The 20,834-nt window shown below is 29.3% G+C and overlaps 1 protein-coding gene across 8 annotated transcripts in view; it reads left to right on the top strand.

Annotated features, from left to right (window-relative positions):
* Window positions 1-20,834, top strand: part of LOC127072101 (matrix metalloproteinase-2) — a 214,145-nt gene that overhangs the window by 32,080 nt on the left and 161,231 nt on the right. For 5 of the 8 annotated variants that reach the window (XM_051012231.1, XM_051012230.1, XM_051012233.1 and 2 more), the window contains 2 exons: window positions 1,515-1,670; window positions 3,539-3,739. In XM_051012231.1, coding sequence (XP_050868188.1) covers window positions 1,515-1,670; window positions 3,539-3,739 — 357 coding nt within the window. Of the gene's footprint in view, window positions 1-1,514; window positions 3,189-3,343; window positions 3,740-20,834 lie in introns of those variants that run through there. The other 3 variants (XM_051012232.1, XM_051012236.1, XM_051012238.1) reach the window with 3 other exon arrangements.

Raw genomic sequence — 20,834 nt, 5'->3', positions numbered from 1 at the left:
AATAATCATTTCGCGATCTCTTCTTTTTTCATTTTTCTTTCTCTCTTTCTCTCTCTCTTTTTTTTTATTTTATTATTATTACTTAGAAAATTTATGGATACTTATCGTCATTCCTTCAATCTTTTTTCTAAATTTAAAGTTTTATAGAATCTTCTTTCTGACAGAAAAGAAAAAGAATATCGCAAAATGGCGCAGAAAGGAAAAAAGAAAAGAGAAGGAGAAGGAAGAAATTTTCGAAATACTGAACGAGTGCCAAAAAGAAGAAGAAAAAAAAGGCACACGTAAGAAACAAATATCGTTCGACGTTCGAATTTATTTGTAAAGTAGGACGAGAAACAAGAAAGAAAAGAAAAGAAAAAGAAAAAAAAAAGAAAGAAAAACGAAATAAACAAAAAACGTAGAGCCATTCGTCGAAGAGAATGGCTGGCCTCTCTCTTCTCCATCCTATTAATTGGCCATTCTCTTTAATTAATCATTCTCATTTGCCTCGAGATGTTAACCCTCGTCAGTCCGGTACTAACAGAGATAAAGAACGTTGTGACGCGTAATAGTACTCGTAAAGCGATTGAAAAGTTTCCTTGAGAAACTTTGAAAGGATGGGAGAGAGTGAGTAAGAGAGAAAGAGAGGGGTGACTAACATCTATTATTCTTTATTCTCGTTGTATCATTCAAGGTCAGGCACGTTATCTACTTTACTCTTTTTTCCCTTGTTTTCTTTTCTTTTTTTTTTATTTCTTTTTCTCTTTCTTTCTTATCTGGATGGAAGAGGATGCAGGGGAGAAATTTTTAAACAAACATTAGATTGGGATGACTCGAGCTTTATTGCGTTTTAATACTCGTATCGAATAAACGATTAAGAAAGGAAAGGAGAAAGGAGAAAAAGAAATTAGAGTGTATGGATAATTGTTGTTAAGATGATGGAAAACGAAAAGAAAGAAAAGTGAGACAGGACAAAAATGAATGGAATATACAAGGGTCAGGATTACTTTCGTAACTATCACGTCATTCTCATTAGAGAGAGAGAGAGAGAGAGTTTCTCAGAAGTTGTTATATATATGTGTGTGTGTGTGATTAATATCTTGTTAATCATAGATATTATTAACATTTTGTGATCTAATTTCATTGTTTCGTTTAATTATTTTATTATAACACAACGTGATATATATATATAATAAAATATAATATTTATAAAATGTAAAGAAATTTGTTGATATTACAATTAATATATATATATATATATATATCGTATACAGAATTATTATATTATATTAAAATTCTGATAATTCAATCGTGGCCTTCATTAGATATGTTAGAATTTGTCAGAAAAAGTTTCTACAATTCAGAGTTAATTGCAACATAAAAAAAAAATGGCGGATCAAATTCTTTATCCCGATTCTTAATAAAAACGAAAAATAATAAAATAATAAAAAAAAAAAAAAGAAAAATGTCACTCGTTCTTTGACTTATTCATCTAATTTCTTATTTATTAACTTGTTTAATTCTTTTTCTTCTAGATCGGCGGATGGACGTGCCAATCGTTGGGAAGTCCGAACTCGGAGGAAAGTACGAAGCCGGAATACGGCGTCGTCGTCGTCGTCATCTTGATTGTCGTCATTGGCAAAGAAGAAGAAAAAGAAGAAAAGGAGGTGATGGTGGTGGCGGTGGTGGTGGCAAGTTGACGGAAGTTTGTAGATACGCGATAAGGAAGAGAAAGAGAGAGAGGAAGAGGAAGAAGAAAAAGTGGAGAGAAGAGGGGTGGTGGACTAAAAGAGGAGAAGAAGAAGAACAAGAAGAACAAGAAGGACGAGAACAAGAAAAAAAAAAGAAAAAAAATAGTGTTACCAGTGTTTCTGGTGTAATAATTAGTGTTGGTGTTGGTAATGGTGGTTGTTATTACTACTCTTGCTCCGCCATTATACTCCTACATTGTCTTGTTGTTAACATCAACAATAACAGCAACATAACCTACTTATTGCATATCTCGAAATGGATAATCCTCTTGCATCGAAACAACATTCTTTAATTCAATTGTCTCACCTCACGCTATCACTATCAATCGTAATCTTTATCCTATTCCCTAATAACGATAATTCCATCACAGATTTCGTTATCGTCACCACTCCTCCGCCATCTTATTTCAAATCTTTGTCATTATCGTTCTTCACATTATTCCAATCGATATTACAAAGTGAGAAAAATTCTTTGACTCGACGAACTCTATAATTTTCCTTCGTATCTTTTCTTTTTTCTTCTTTTCCTTTATTTCGTCCATCTTTGTCTATATCTCCAAACATTTTTCGCGTAAAAAAAGAAATAAAAAAAAAAACAAAAAAAAACGAACGAACTAACAAAAAGAAAAATTGGAAAGAATCAATCTTTAAAATCGACTATTCTTCGACGCTCTTTTTTTATTTCCTTCCTTTTTTTTTCTTTTCTTTTTAGATAATCGAAAATTTGTTTCTGAAAATATACGGTCACGAATATCGTTCTATTCTTCTCAATATATTTTTCGTTCGATCGGGATAAAAGAAAAGAAAAGAAAAGAAAATTCTCAAAGAATAATTCTCTAAGAAAGAATTTTTTTTTTTTTTTAATTTTTTAATCTTACGTGCGAGTAAACGTATCGTATTTACACGTATTACTCTTATTATTCGATTCATCCTCTTTATCCGCGCACGCTTCCCCCTCCTCTGTCCCCGTCTCATAGCCAGCCAATCCCCCCTCCCACCCCCACCCCCGCCATTACCATTCAATCTTTCCTTCTCCTCTTTACAAGTGGGAAACACTGTGTAACCGGCGTTTATAATCATCAGTAACGTCTCGATCCTCGACGTAGGAGTGTGACTTGTTAGAAGAAGTGGATTTCGTAGGACATTTTGTATCCCCTCCATTCTCCATTCACCATTCTCCACCTTCCACCCCTTACCCCTACTCCTACTTCTTAAATTTCGATGATATCGATGACGAATTAATTGTTGATCTTCTTTTCTTTTCGTTTCGTTTCATTTTTCTACTTTTTTTTTTTTTTTGATACACGGATAAGTGTATATGTGTGTGTACACGCGCGGGTGGTTGTGTATGTGTGTGCGCGCGCGCGCTCCCTTCCCCATTAAAGAAAAAGAAGAAGACGTTGAAGAAGAAAAAGAAGAGTTCTAGAGTGACAATCGGGAGACTTGTAAAAACGAATTGTAATTGGATTCTTTCGTTCTTTGTTTCATTTTTTTTCTTTCTTTTTTTTTTTTTGATATTTTGTTTGTTTAAATTTTCTTTTCTTTTTTAATATTTCTTTTCAATTTCTGTGTGTCTCTCTTTCTCTCTCTCTCTCTCTCTCTCTCGCGAACAGTGCTCGAAGAAACAAAACGACGAGACATTTGTGTTTTGTGAAAGTGTTTTGTGAAAGTGTTTTGTTATATTATTATTATTATTAACAATATTTTTATTTTTATTTTGTTTTTCCGATTCTCTCTATCACTCTCTGTTTTTTTTTTTATATATATTGTTTGGTTGCGTTTCGTATCGTTGAAAAAAAAAAAAATAGAAGAAAGAAGAAAAGAAGACAAAAAAGATAGGAAAAAGAAAGAAGAAAAAGAAAAACTGGTTGGACGTTCTTCTTGTCGTCGAAGTTTTTCATTGGGCACCACCGAAAATGATGTTCCAGGTTGTGCTAGTGTTATATTTTACTGTGCTCGCCACCGGAGCGCCACCTTCGTCGTCCATGATATACGCCGACGATAAAGTGGTGAGTTATATTTTTTTCTTTTTTTTTTTTTTATTAAATATTTAATATTTTCTATCTTTTTCCTTCTATTTCTTTTTCTCTCTCTCTCTCTCTCTTTCTCTTTCTGTTTCTTTTTCTCTCTGTTGTTGTAGTCTCCGTCACTCTCTTTAAAATTGTTTCTACGTTGAGTTTATCTTAAGAAAGAGAGAGAGAGAGAGAGAGAGAGAGAGAGAGAGAGAGAGAGAGAAATATGTGCAATTTCCTGTGAAAGTAACTGCGTACGTAGGTTACGCGTTAAAGAGAAAATTATTTGACGTGGGTAAAATTATCAAAAGTCGACTTGAAAGTAGTCTTGCTAAGAGAAGTTACGCAAAGGGATTTATATGTGTGTTTATATATATATATATATATAGATACACTGGGTGATTCTAATGAATCAATCGATTTTGTATAAAAAAAAAAAAAAAAAATAGAAATTATTTAAAGAAATTGTTACTTGACACTATGACCATATATGTATATATATCTATAAAATTATATGCCAGATATTTTACTTTGATTATATATACGTATTATTATCTGTATGTATTGAATGTCTACTGGGTGTTTTTAGACAGATTATATATTTTACAAAATAATACAATTATTAGATTAATTCAGTAATATTTGTTTATGTTATAATGCAAATTGATTCTTCAGTTTTTCTTTAATTGTGCATATTACGTGTATGCGATGTCTCTAAAGTAAACATGCTATCTAAAAAAAAAAGAGATCATTAGAATTAAAAGAGAGGAGAAAAAAAAGTAAAAGAATATCGTTACAATGATATTATTATATGTTTATACAATAGATATTTATTTCGTAATAAATACCAAGAAAAATATAGTACTTTTAAAAATTAAGTTAGAAGTTTCTGTTGGGCGTCATCAATGTCCACAGTGTTTCAAAAGCATTTGCTATTTCTCAGAATAACGGTATTTAATCGTAGTATATAATCAAAGGGTTACGAGGAGAAAAATTTTAATTAATATAATTCTGAGGATTATACGAGTCGTTGTATTTTTAGTTTTTTTCTTTCTTCTTTTTTCTTGTCTTTTCTTTTTTTTTTTTTTTTTTTATCAGATGAATTCTGCGAAAGAATAAATTAAACGAAAGAAAAAAAAATCAAATTGAAAGATTGTTTAATAAATTTGAAAATTAAAAGCGAAACACATACAGGAAAGAAAAGAAAATGCGAAGTATTAATCAAAGAAAAAAAAAATATATATATATATATATATATATAGTTTAAAAAATTATACGAATGAGAAAATTGCGTGTGTATGTGTTTGTATGTATCTATCTGTCCGTGTTCGTATTATATTACATAAAATTAATTCTTCGTTATTAACTATCAGTGTAAATAATTTAATTCAATTTGGTTCATTTAATTATCACTAAATCGATAATTAAACCAATTACCAATGTAATTATTTAAATTAACGTATATATGTATATATATATATATATATTTAATCGAAAATCAATGATGGATTACTTTAGAGACACCAAGTATATATATCTCTATATATTCTCTAAGTAACTACGAAATTCCTCGTTCAGTTTGAATTTACATTTCTACGTATACGAACTCCTCGTGTAGCTGCAATTTATAATGAGATTTCGTATTAAAGATTAGTTTGGTAAACTACTATGAGCTTAAGGGACTGTATTTATTTATTCATTTATTTATTTATTTATTTATTTATTTATTTATTTCTTGTAACAAATTTTCTAATTTTCATTTCTTTTTTCTTTCGTTTTTTTTTTTTTTTGATTATTTATTTATTTTTTCTCTCTATCTCTCTCTCTTTTTTTTTTGTATCCTATGTAATTGAGGTTATCCCTTCGGGATAACCTTTTTTAGTATACATATATTTTTCAGTATTCGATTATTGGCATGCGCGCCAAATTTGAATTCGGGTCGTTACACATACTGCGGTTTGGTACTAGACTATTACTGGCTGGCTGGCTGGCTTGCTTGCTTGCTTGCTTGCTAGCTAGCTTGCTGGTTTGCTGGCTGGTGGTGAATATAAATTTAAATTAAAATTGGGTTAATACATACCGTGACTGCTTTCCAATATAATCATGATGTTACACGAAAAATCTGGTATTAAGTAATCGCCATTTTTTAGTTGATAAGCGAATAAAAATTACAAAGAAAAAAAGGATGCTTTGTATATATCGATAAAATATGTGTATAAAAAGAAAGTGCAGAAAAGAGAAAAATTGATACCTACGTTACGATTACGTTCAAAATCGTTTTCATATGTAAATTTTGTAGCTTTCGTAATTTTTTCTTCTATTTATTCTTTATTGTTTTATTTATTTATTTATTTGTTTGTTTGTATATTTTTTTTTTTTTTTTTTTTTAATTACAATTGAGATGAATTCAATTGAAAAGTAAAAATTTTCATTGCATATTAATTGCAATTCGATTACAATTACGAGAGCATCCGATTTTAATTTTATTTTAATGCAATACAAATATTTAATTTTATATATATATATAATGATGATGATGATGATAACATTTTTATTTAATAAAAATTTAATTGCAATTTATTTGTTTATTATTTATCTTTCTTTCTTTCTTATTAATTTCCAACGCATCGATCTTTACATTTTACACTTTTTATCTTTCATACGATTTCTTACCGGAGAATAAATCATTTTGATTAACTTAGCGGTATAATTAAAAGATCGCGAGTCTTTTTATACACTTAAAAGAAAAGTCATTAGTGCCTTTTAATCGAGCAATTCTTGTATGATTAATAGAGACAGTGTAATTAAACTCGTCATTCGCCATCTTTGAAATTGCGTTTTATCCAAAAAAAAAAAAGAAAAGAAAAAAAAAGTAGAAGTAGCAATAGCTCTGCAATTTGTTGTTAACGAGTTTCTCTCTCTTTCTCTTTTTCGATCGTTCGACGAATTACGTTTCCATTTTTTTTTTCTTTTCCCCATTTTTTTTTCTCCTTTTTCCCTCCCCTACCCCTCTCCTCTTTCTCTTCACTTATCGACTTACGTTGGTCAGAAGAAGAGTTCGTGTTAGTCTTCGAAATTCAGCAAAACCTCTTTCTTGATTGCCTTTCAAGCGATCTCATAAATCATTCCGCCGGATCTAACGATAATGATCGTTAGATCGAGAAGGATTATCGTTTAACAATGTATGATGAAGGAGAAATTTGATCGACACTTTTTTTTTTATAAATTTTCTTGTTTTTTGTCCTTTATTTTTCTTCTTTCTCTTTCTTTCTTTCTTTCTTTCGACGGTAGATAAAGTTTCGATCGATGATGAAACGGAGATCATTTCAGATGGTTTGAGGATTAATGTGATCATATATTAATAATTATAATTTGATAATTATAATATTAATATTAATATAATTATATATTCATTATATAAACTTATAAGATTAATAATAATAAATAACAAGTAAATTTTTTTGTCGGATTATCTTTTACGATCTAATTATTATTATTATTATTATTTTTTTATCATTATTTATTTATTTTATTTATTTATTTATTTATAATCCTTGTTCTATAATTATTTCTTCAATTTTATTGGAGGTTAGCATAGTCAAAGTTTGAAAACGAAAACTCAATGTTTGAATGAAAATCTATTTATTTTTTATTTACTTACTTATTTATTTGTTTTTCATTTACTTCTTTTTAATCGCATAAGTAAATTAGTATATATATATAAAAAAAAGAAGAAATTAATAAAAAGAAGTAATGAAGTTTCTTCTACCATCTTTTTTTGTCCACTTTTTTCTTACTTTTTTCAATGTTTGAATAATAATAATAATAATAATAATAATAATAATAATAATAATAATAATAATAAAAAGGAAGAAAAAATAATGAAACTAGAATTCTCTCGCAGATTTGTTCCGTTAAAGTTGCTTACATTTGAACCGATTCATTTCTCTTTTAGAAACACATCAAACATTCTATATTTGTTTCATTATACTTCTCGCTTTGACGCAACCCCTGATGTAACAACTCCAGACATATTTTAGCAACTATGAGATTTCTCGAAATCCTTGAGGGACTACCTACGAGTCTTTCTACAAATCATAGATCCTTCTGCATAGATCATCCTGATTTACGTACAGAAATAGATTAAAACAGATCCGAAACGCGTCCAAATTTTAATTATAAACGCGTACATTTGCGTTCCTACGGTGCATTTGATTTTAATTGTAAATGAGATAGAAATAGAAAGAGACAGAGAGAGAGAGAGAGAGAGAGAGAGAGAGAGAGACTTGTAAATGAAGCTCTCTCGTTCTGTGATTGAAAATGATATGCTGATGTAATGTGATCTTGTATGATGGGGGTCCCATAAAAGAGATAGAGATAGATGAACGACTGAGAATCCGATGTCGTAATTAAATTGAAAATTTTATTCATTTTTTACTCGTAGCGACATTTGTCAGTTCAAAAAAAAAAAAGAAAAGAAAAAAGAAAGATTAAATTAATTAAACAATTTTGTCATTTTACCACTAGTGACATCTGTGAACAAACGAATAGAAGAAGAGATAGAATGAATTGAACTGTTTTTCATCGTTTTATTCCTAATGATATTAGTATTGAGAAAAAAAAAAGAAAAAAAAATAGAGAGAGTGAGAGATAGAGATGTCGGCCAAAAACTTTTTTCATAATTCGTTTAAAAAATTTTATTCGCTTTACCCCTGGCGACATCTGACGGTCAAAATAAAAATAAAAAATAAAAAAAAAAAAAGAAAAAAAAAGAAAAGAATAGAATCAATTAAACAACTTTGTCATTTTACCTCTAGTGACATTTGTCAACAAAAAAAAAAAAATAGTTAGAAAAAGGAAAAATGTTTTCGCAAATAGAAGGAAAAGAGAGAGGAAAAGGAAAAAGGACGAAACAAAACTTGTTTGCAAAAAAAAAAAAAAAGAAAAGAAATTCAGTCTATTAGAAAACTAACTTAATTTTAGTTTCAATCGATTTTCTATCAATACCAGATGAAGGATAATCGTTTAACTAAAAAGCTCTCCATACATCATTCTTTCTCTCTCTCTCTCTCTCTCTCTCTCTCCCTCTCTTTCTCTCTTCCTTTCTATCTATCTCTGTCTCTGTCTCTGTCTCTCTTGATAAACCATATTTAACTCGTTCACGTGCTGATATCGATTCGATTCGATGCCTTGAAAACACCTACCTTTCCTTTTATAAGTAGAGTCGACTTTGAATATAATCAAGTCGATGTCAGTTCATATCAAGATTGGCCCTTAAATGCTCCGTTAAGGGCCGTAACAAGTTGATCGATTCCGAAGCATTTATCGATCGATCGATCGATTTCTCTTTTTCTTATTTCTCTCTCTCTCTCTCTCTCTCTCTCTCTCTCTCTCTCTCTCCTCTCTTCCTCTTTTTCTATCTCTGTCTCTTTTTTGTGCTCATTTATTTTGAAGTTGAAATTAAACGACAGGAAGTTAACGATAAAAATTATCATATCGTTAAACTTACAAAGTAATATTATGTAGTTGACTTCATTTCGATCTATCGATCGTTTAGCTATTAGCTTTGATATATGTGGAACTTAAAAATATGTAAATCCGATCGTTATTAAAATATTTAGTTATAATTGAATGTAGAAAGAATAAAAAAAGAATTTCTCAGATATTAATTCTTTGGGGAAAATTCAAAGGTCGATTTAAAAATTTGTTAAACTTCTCTTTTTAATTTACAATTCTATAATGTTCCTTCTTTTTTCGTTGGTTACGACGAAAATAATGTTATATGTGTATTATGTGAGAATTGTGGCATGTTTGTTTTTAATTATTATATTAATTGTATATAATCATTATTTATTATATAGATATAAGTATAAATAGTATGTAATGTAGTTAAATCATATATATATATATATTTTTTTTTTGTAATATATATTGTATGGAATATATACTGTATTATATTATATTATAGTTTAATTTTATTAATATACTATAATATTATATATACACACTCATGTGTTGTATACAATGTGCTCTATTATATTATTATACTATAACACCACATTGTTTACTATTACATACACATAATATACACTATCTTCCTTTCATATAATATATATATATATATATAAAATTTTCCAATGATAAAACAACTACAATTTATATCAAAAAACATATACGAACAACATATTCTATAAATTACAATAATAATTCAATATAATATACAATATAATAACACTATACATTCCATTTTAACAATCATAATTCTACTACAATAATTATACACTATAACTTATTAAACACTACAATTCCATTCTAATAATTAAATAACGAATTACTCATAGAATTACCTATAAAAAAAAAAAAAGAAAGAAAAATCAACCCCAATAAAATAATCGAATATAATATCAATAATAATAATAATAATAATAATTATTATTATTATTGAAAAAAAAATACTTATATATAGTATAATAATTTCCTCACTTTTTTTTTTTGTTTTAAAATTTTATTCTCAAAGCCATAAGCAAACATTTAATTTTCTTCATCGACTTGGCGACTGTAGCATAGCGTAGTAGAGTAAATAGTAGAGTAGTAGTAGTGTAGTAGTTGGTGGTAGTAAGGTCGAGCCGTAGGGCGTTGCTTTTAAAAGTGACTCAAATGAGAGGAGGGTAGATTATGGAAATGCAGATGTCCAGTGTATAAACAACTTTTATTCGTGGTAAACGTCGACAAAGATGAAGAATACGCAACTACGACTACAACGACAAGGACGACGACGAAGGGACTTGATATAATTCCTCCTGAAGGACTTTATATCCCTTTTAAGGATGTTTCACAAGAATTATTATTATCTTCAACCTTTTTTCTTTCTTCTCTTTTTTTTTTTTCTTTTCTTTTTTTTTTTTTTTTTCTTTTTTTTTTTTCTTTCCTTTTTTTATCTTTCTTCTTTTTCTTTTTTTTTTTTTTTTTTTCATGTCGGATTAAGAAGAATGTCAGAAAAGATACTTTGGTAAGGATTAAAGATGAAAGGATTAAAGATCTGTGTATATAGTTTTGTTTTGTTTTGTTTTGTTTTGTTATACAAGTATTTTTTTTTTTTTTTTTTTTATTACATTTGTAGATATTTATCAATTTTCTTGGAGTGATTATATCTAATAATAATATGATAATATTATTACAATGTGTGTGTGTATATATCTTGTCATATAAATGCTTTTTATTATATATTTATATATATATATATATATGTATATTGTTTTATTGATATTGAAACAATTACGTATGAATTTCTTTCTTGATTATTCCAATTATAATATTATATTATTCGTATATAATTATATATTTCTAATATACATTGTACTGTACTATTATGTTATTATTACATAATATACGTATAATGTAATATAGTATTATATAAACACAATTTATACAAAGATAACTAAAAAATGTAAAAAAAAAAAAAAAATAGAAAGAACACTATAATTATCATCAATTAAAAAAAAAAAAAAAATAATCGATTCGAAAAACTCGAATCACTCGTTACGTTGATTCTAATTAAAATCGAATACCAGAGTTAGATCTATAACGCGATGACGAAGATAATTTCATTAATATGTTAAGACCAAGTAGATCCAAGATAACTGCTACAAAATTTATAATAATACTATCGGAAATTCTATGACGTGTAACGGATGACGCAGAACGTAAGGAATCATAATCGTTTAAAAATTTATTTGGAAAAGACTAAAGTGAAGTTAACGAATAAATTAACATAAAGAAAAAAAAAGAAGAAGAAGAAAAAGAAGTATAGGAGATAAACGTTGATGAATCATGCTCTTACTAATCAAACTCAGCTTCCTCGATCGTTTCCACGAATATACTTTATTCCATATAATTTTGAAAGTTATGGGAAAATTATTAACTCGGTTCGTTTGTAGGAAATATTAACAATAATAATAATAATAATTATTATTATTATTATTATTATAATGATAACGATGACGATCGATTATTCAATCGTGAAAGTCTTGAATTAAATATATATATATATAAAGATGGAATATTTATTCGAAAAGGTTTGATAACTTTTGTTTTAATATTAAATTGTTCTCGTACGAAGAAATAAACATTCAAATTTTCCACCTTTGATATGACAAAACAAATTTTTGTATAACTTGATGAACTCTGAAATATCGATTGTCTTTCTATTACTTATATCTTGTAATTTTTAATAGATACTTGATAAAAAAAGAAGTCCATGTTTTCCCAACTTTATATTTACTTTGAAACATTTTACAATAACTTATAACTGTGTACCATTAATAAACAATAACAGCTCTCGATTAATATTTCTTTAATAATTACGATTATCGATTATTATTGAAACAAAAACAAAAAAAAAAAGAATAAAACAAATAAGTAAAAAAAAAAAAAAAGAAGAAAAAATTCTTAACCCGATATTCGATAAATGCAACAATTAAAACAAACAGTCTACTTGGAAGACAGAAAAAAAAAACGAGATTCAATTTCGAATCTCACTTGCTATCGATAATTCGAACGATAATCCGCCATTTTGGAGACGTACGAAAATCGCACGAAATCCATCGTAACGATCGAGAAAATCTTATTAATTCGTAGGTTCAATAATTATTAAAATCATAAATTAACAATGAAAAACTATCATCATCGATCACACTCGAGCAATTTTTCTTTCGTCGTCGTCGTCGTCGTCGTCGTTCTTCTTCGTCGTCACGATCAACCAACGCTCTTAGATATTTTATCGAGTACCGGTAGAGGAGTGAGAGTACCGATGAAGGGATAGAGGGGTGTAGTGAGAGCTAGGGTGTTAAAGGGAGAGGGGAGTCTTACTTCGAAACCATTAAGTCGGACATTTATATGCGATCGGGGTCGTTAACTGCAGGAAGCGCCGGCGCGTACGCACACAAATGCGTCTTCAGTTTGTGTGTATTGAGATACGCTAATCCAACTTTCTAACATACACACACATATATATATATACATATACGTACACATACACATCGATATACACAAAGCGTATAAGCTTTATATGTAAAACGGTGCAAATGCCTGGCACGTGCCGCCTTACTGTTTTATCGACTGTCATCTTCTATTCTTTCATCACATATGTATTCGGGAAACATTCTCTAAATTCATTTTCTTCTTCTTTTTTTCTTCTTCTTTTTCTTTTTTCTTTTCTTTTTTTCTTTTTTTTTTGAGGAGTTAGAATCGGTGTAATTCGTATAATTTTTTTTTTTAATGTTTTTTTTTTAAATATTGGTATTTTAGCACGAAGGAGGTTAGAGTATTTATTGAAACGAGTTAATTTTTGTTCAATAAGAGTTTTTCTTTATCATTCGAAAGCGAAGATACTCTTTTTATTTTTGGTGCATTCCGAACGATTTTAATAAAGACGATAAGAGTCTGTTCATTCAAACATCGTGATTACTTTTTTGTTTCTTTTTTGTTCGTTAGAATAACAGTTATCGACACGTTCTTCTTTACCATTCGAAAATTGTAATTAATTTTTTTTTTTGCTTTTATATATATATATATATATATATATATATATATATATATATATACATACATACATACATGTATACGTATGCGGAATGATAGTAATTATCAACGTGTTCAATTTTTTATCGGAGCATAAAAATAAAAATTTGTTATCGAGCAATGGTAGATATTAAAAAATGTATGTAAATATTATAAAATCTCTTTCTTTCCTTTCTTTTTTTTTTCCTTTATAACTTTTATATAACAATAACAATTATCGACGCGTTCTTCATATTTTTACATTCGAAAAAGAAAAAGAGAAAAAAAAACAAAAAATATTCATTAAAAAAAAAAAAGAAAAGAAAGAAAGAAATAATTTCAAAAGAATAAATATATGCAAACGTATTTTTTTTTTTCCATGTGTGCTGTTATATGTGAATGTATATATGTATACTTGTACGTGTGCATTAATACGTCGCAACTGATACGTCGACGAGGTCAAGCAACATGAATCATCAATTTTCCACTTCTTCAAAGTCCTCCTATAGAGATCTATACACCCACTCGAGATCGATCGATCTCTCATCGTGATAGCCTCCGTCATAATACTAACAGAAAATTTCTTCTAGTCTTCTATTTTTTGTCTCTTCATCTCTTATACACGTTTACTTCAATCATACTCACGATTTTACTCTCTTAAAAAAAGAATTTTTCAATCTTTCTTCTAATGCATTCTACGTTCCATACTATCAATCGAGAAATAATATAATCAACTATACACACACACACACACACATATATATTATATATTATATATTACAAGTACATTCCTATCGATCTTTATTTCTTTCTATTCTATAGAAATTTTCTTATCTTTTATCTCACTATTTCTCTTTCTCTTCTTTATTTATTTATTTCTTTCTTTATTCTTTCTTTTCTTTTCTTCTTTTTTTTTTTTTTATATATCGAGTAGAATTTTTCTGATCTTTCATTTCTTTCTTTCTTTCTTTCTCTCTCTTTCAGTTCGATATGACTTTTCGAATCTTTTATCTATCTTTTTCTTCTTTATTTTTCTTTCCTTCTATCATTTCTTTCAATACAATATATTTGTAATTTTTTATCTCTCTCTTTCTCTCTTTCTCTTTCATTTCAATAAAATCTTTCCAACCTCTTTTTTCCGAAGCCTTTCTTTCTTTATCTCATTTCGTTGCAATTTATCTCCCTCTCTTTCTCTCTCATATCTTTACAACTTTTGCAATCCTTTTATCACCTATCTCTCTCTCATTTCTTTACAATTTTTCTAATTTTCTCTCCCGATATATTTTTCCTAACCTTTAATCTCTCTCTCTCTCTCTCTTCTCTCGTCCACACCCACAGCCACTCACACACGCACACACTCGTACAAAATTATTTGGAGCAAAGAAAGAAAGAAAGAAAGAAAGAAACTGAAGGAAAAACGAAGAAAGTAAAAAAAAAAAGAAATCAAACAACGTTTCGAAAAAAGAAAAAATCAACTTTTTTTCCTTCTATTCCTCTTCCACATACGTACTACTACACTACGCATAAACGTACACTTACACGTGGATGCAGGACGCATACGTCTTCATACATTTCCTCTCTCTCTCTCTCTCTCTCTTTCTCTCTCTGTCTTTTTATTTCTTTCCCTCTCATGCGTACATATACGTATGCGTTCGCATGCGTTAAGTCAGTCAGGCAAGCAAGCCATCCAGAGAGCATCGGAGCCAACAGCAGCAAACGTCTAGACGGCAATCAAGAGGGTTTGCACGTGTGCGTCGACCATCTCGTTTGCTTTGCCCTTTAAAGCCCCGTCTCGCACCGTAGGAAAAAGGCGAACGAGCGTGTGCGCGATCAGGGAGTTTCAGAGAGCCCGCGTACGAAAGAGAGAGACAGAAAAAGACACACACAGAGAGAGAGAGAGAGAGAGAGAGAGAGAAACACACATACATCCACAGATACCTACCGTATATACAGACAGAGACAGGACATATACATACATAGACAAACAAAGAGAAAAAAAAAAGAGAGACAAAGAGTGTGAGAGAGAGAGAGAGACAGAGAGAATGTGTGAGCAAGAGGTTAGGATAAGGGTAGGAGTAGGGGTAGAGATTGAGGAGAGGGGATACGGATCCTCTTCAACGTTGACATCCGTGGACAATAATTCACCGTCCTTGGTGTACTTTTCAAACATACACCCTCCTTCATCCTCCTCCATCTCTCTCGGCAACTCGCGTTATATTCTATACTCCTCTCTCGCTCCCTATTCCCTACTCACCCCTCCCCACCCTTCCTCATCTTCTCCCTGACCCTCTCAACGCCTACTACACAAACTCGTTACTCTTCGATGCTAACGTCAACTCACCTCTCCTACCTCCCACCACCCATCGCACACCTCTTCAACCCCCCTAATCCACCCCTTCTCTCTTTACTTCATCCCTTCTGTACGGTACTATCATTTTTCTCCTCTACTTTACTCTCTTGGATCTACTACTATGATTATTTCTCTCTGTGTGTGATGTGTGTGTGTGTGTGTGTGTGTGTGTGTGTGTGAACGTTTATTTAATTATCGGCTTACTCGATACGTCCGTTCTTCTTCTTCCTTTTTTCCCTATTTGTTTGCTTTTTCGTTTTCCGGTCCTTTTCTTTTTCTTTCTTTCTTTCCATCCTCTTTTCCTTCTGTTTTCTTTTTTATATATATATTTCTTTTTAGTTTCCTTTTCTCTCTCTCTTTTTTTTTTTTCTTTTTTCTCCCCTTCTTTTTGGTTTCGATTTTTGCCTCGCATCGCATGGTTACTTTAGCAACGTACTTTTTCTTTCTTTTTTATTATCGTTTCTTTTTCTACTGTTTGTTTCCGTTTTTATTTATTCTTCAATCGTAAAAATCGATTATAAATCATGGACGTGAGATCTCATTCGAATCGATTCTCTCTCTCTCTTTTTCTATTTCTATCTCTTTCTTTTTTCATATTTATTCTTCTTTCGTACGATCGATTCTAAACTCTAAATTCTAAGTTATAGACGTGAAATTACATTCGAATCAATTTTTGTTATTCTCTCCCTCTCTCTATCTATCTATCTATCTATCTATCTTTTTCTTTTCTTCATATATACGAACGCACACATGCTAACAATAATACTAACACTTCCTGTATTTATTCTCTCCTCGTAAAATCGATTCTAAATCATTGACGTTACAGTAACATACGAGTTGATCTCTCTCTCTCCCTCCCTTTATTTTTCGTTTCGTATTTATTATCACCCTCCATCTTTCTATTTGTATTTCTTTTTTTCTTTTATTATTTATTTCCTCTCTCTTTCTTTCTCTTCTATATTTATTCTGCCCTCGTAAAATCAATCCTAAAAAATCATAGACGTGAACTTACGTTAGAATCGTTTCTCTCTCTTTCTCTCTCAAACACACATACACACACTTTCTCTCTCTCTCTCTCTCTCTCTCTCTCTCTCTCTCTCTTTTTCTGTTTCAGTCTCACCTTTTTCTTTTCGATATATTTATTCTTCTCTCGTAAGATCGATCGATCGGCCGATCGATCGTTCGACAGATCCTAAATCAATTTTCATTCTGTGCACCGTAGTGCTAGAAACTATTTCTTTCTTTTTCGCTATAGAGATAAACTCCATGTGTATATGTCGTACGTGGATACGTCCATATATCTAAATGTGCATACATCTATACGTGCGTAAGTGCATACGTGCATTTACATATGTATTTTTCTATATACGTACGTACTTACGTAAATATGTATACATGTACACACACACACATATATATATATGCGTAAGTATGTATATTTATATAGTATGTGTGTATGTATATATATATATAAGTGTAAATGTAAGTATGAGTAAATAGTTCCATGCAACGTTCTACTGCAAACTATTTCTTTCTTTCTCGTTAAAGAGATACAGACTATGAGTGAGACAGAGTGAAAGACAGACATACAGACAGACAGACAGACAGACAGAGCAGAGACAGAAGTAAAGAAAGACAGAGAGAGAGAGAAATTAGGGAGAAGTAGGGAGAAAAAAGAGAAAGAATAAAAAAAGAAAGGTATATACGCATTCTTAACGTGTTTCACTTTTGCGTACGAGAAAGAACGCGCTAGCTTAAAGATCGCGATGTACGCACGCGTGAGCGCGTGACTCGGGGACGAAGAAGTCATCGTCGAGGTTAAAAGGACATTCCGAAAGAAAAAAAAAAAAAAGAGATAGAGAGATAGAGAGAGAGAGAGAACGAGAGAGTAAATGAGATTCGATAGCGGCCCTTTCATAATTTAATCCAATTTAAATTGATAACACGTAGTTAATGATTTATATAGTTAATGAATTTGAAAATATTAATTTCCATTGTTATAATTAATAAATTTGAAATGAATTATTTTGTTAATAATTTGTTCACATTTATCTTTCTTTCTTTCTTTCGGTTTTTGTGATGAATAAATTATTATAATAATAATAATTATTATTATTATTGTTATTATTGATTATTGAGAAATCGTTTGTTTGATTAATAATATGTAAATGTTTCGATCGAAATTATTTACATATCGATGTTATTGATATGTTGGATAATACGTATTTGTTTAATCATTCGTAAAGATTTCAGTGACAAATTATTATTAATATTCTGTGATTATTTATTGGTTTGAAGAGTTGTTTAGGGACTTTTTAGCTATTTGGAAATTTTTAACAAGTTTCATCGTATATACGTGTACATGTGACTATACTTTTATATAATATATATATATATATATATATATATATATTTATATAAGTATATGTGAGTATAATCGTATGATTCATACTTATATATATACACACATATATATGTTATCTAGGAATTTCTACTCAACCTAGAAATTTTTGACTCACCCTATATACGTGTCTGTATGTGTGTTTAGGAATTTTTAATCAACCTAGAAATTTTTTATTCATCCTAGATATTTATATATATGTAAATACACACACAATAAGAATTTTTGAGCCATTCTCTATATGTATAATACTTAAATACATATTTATATATATATATAAGTGTAGTCGTATAATTTCTATACGTATATATATATATATATATACATACATATTTATTTATCGTACACACACACACATTATTGGTATGTATGCTTCTAACGTCTCTCCTCGTTCATTCGTTCTCGTTCGTCCGTGCGTAATTAGTAACACATGTGGCGAACATCGTCGAGAAAACCCCACCCATCAATGCTTTTATACCAAAGAAGAAACGTTCATCGTGATTCCGATAGACATATCCAGTCATCCTCTTTACCCTTTACGTTCTTCTACTTCTTCTATTTCTTGTTCTTCTTCTACTTGTTCTTCTACTTCTTGTTCTTGCTCCTGTTCTTCTTCTCGGTAGCTTTCTTCACGATTATTCACTCACTCACTCACTCGAGCAAGGATAAATTGGCGCCATTTTCAAACTATTAATAGGATTCACTTGTGATACGAAGAGATCTGTCTATTCATTGTGGTTATTATTAATCATTCATTACTCGTAATATAATTATTATTCGAGAGATATCGAAGTCTAATGTGATTTTAAACGTTGCTTGTTTTCCATATCTATCTATCTATCTATTTCTTTTTTATTTATTTTATTTATTTATTTTCTTGTATTTTTTGTGAGTTATCATATTCGTAAATATGCATATAAACTTATGAACGTTGGTGTATACATATATATGTACATATATATATTATATAGCGTATTGAAATTAATAATATTAGTAATGATAAAAATAATAAAAACAAAACGAGTCAAATATAAGGGAACAAAAATGTCGGTAGGGGGTATGTGCACTATGCAGCTGTTGCAGTCATATGTCTCAATTAATGAAAGTGTCTCCCTCATTAGTCATTCTCTGCTGGACCAAAAGAGAGACAGACAAGGAGAGAAAGAGAGAAAATAAAAATTTCTTCTTTTACACACACACACACACACACACATATTCTATAAATATTCAATTATATATATAAAAGAAAGAAAAAATATATATAAAGATAATTTAATAAAGGATATATTTATACATATAAATATACAAAACTATATAAAAGATATATACTTGTTCTTAAAATAATTTAATTACATATTCTCTATAAATATTATTATATATACATTTTATATATATATATATACACACACAATATATACAATACATATAATAAATATACATATATAATTTATTTCAAAACAAATAATTTATAATAAAATTGAAGAAAAGATTCAAAGCATACTTCTCTCTCTCTCTCTCTCTCTCTCTCTCTCTCTCTCTCTCTCTCTCTCTGTCCACTCATCCTCCCTCTATCCCTCCCTCTCCCTCTACAATCACCCACCCTCTCTTTTACCATTTCCGTGACCATGTCGATAGTACGTGACGTTCGACCAACTAAAAGATCTTCCGTTCGTGCTTTTTTCGCACACGATGGATTGATCGTTCCGAACATTTTCATATATGATATATATTTCTCTCTCTCTCTTTCCTTCCTATATATCCATCTATCTTTATCTCTATCTCTTTCTGTGTCTTTTTTTTCTGTCTCTCTCTCTCTCTCGTCACCCTTTTTTCTTTCGGACAGAAGATACGTGATCGAATGGGTATCAGTTATTCATGGTTACCATTATCTTTTCTTCCTATCGTCACGTTCCTTTTTTTTTTCTTTTTTTATTTTATTATTATTATTATAATAATGCATTCCGATAGGATATACAGATTTTGTGTATGTGTGTGTGTGGATATATATGACCTCATTCTCCTTGTCATTTTAAATGACGATTAGGTTGACCTAATTCTTTTTAATGAAATATTTTCTTAATTAGTCTAACGAGAAAAAAAGAGAGAGAGAGAGAGAGAGAGAGATCGCTGATAACGACGCTTAATTGAAGAAAATCGAGATTGCGTATTGCATAGCAATTTAGCTAATTTAATAATATATATATTAGTAATAATAATAATATATATATATATATATATATATATATATATATAGCGATTTAGTAAATTTAATAATATATACATTAATAATAATATATATGTATATACAATTTACATATACAATTAGCTAAATTGTTATATATATATATATATTTATATAGCAATTTAGCTAATTTAATAATAATTTTAATTCAATAATAAAGTTTTCACACACAAACACACATATATATATAAAATATATATTAAATAATACATAGATTAATTTAATTGTATTTTTGTGAGACTCGATTTTACTTTCTTTCTTTATTTTCTTCATTTTTTTATCATATTATAATCATCATCATTATTATCACATTATCATTATCATTTTTTTTTTTTTTTTTACTTTAATTTCCTCATTCAATTTATTTCAATTCAACTTTTTTAATTTTCTTCTTTTTTAAAATTTTTTTTTCTTTTTTTTTTCCCCTTTTAAATCCTCCTTACTTCAACACTCGATTATAAGCTAACCCGAAGGAGAAATCGAGGACGAGAAACATTGCTGATTGTATAGAACTTTCTTGAAAGAAAATATATATACATAT

This window comes from Vespula vulgaris, chromosome 24 (assembly GCF_905475345.1).
Source record: "Vespula vulgaris chromosome 24, iyVesVulg1.1, whole genome shotgun sequence".
In the NCBI taxonomy this organism is placed as follows: domain Eukaryota; kingdom Metazoa; phylum Arthropoda; class Insecta; order Hymenoptera; family Vespidae; genus Vespula; species Vespula vulgaris.
This window is presented reverse-complemented; position numbering and strand designations above follow the sequence as displayed.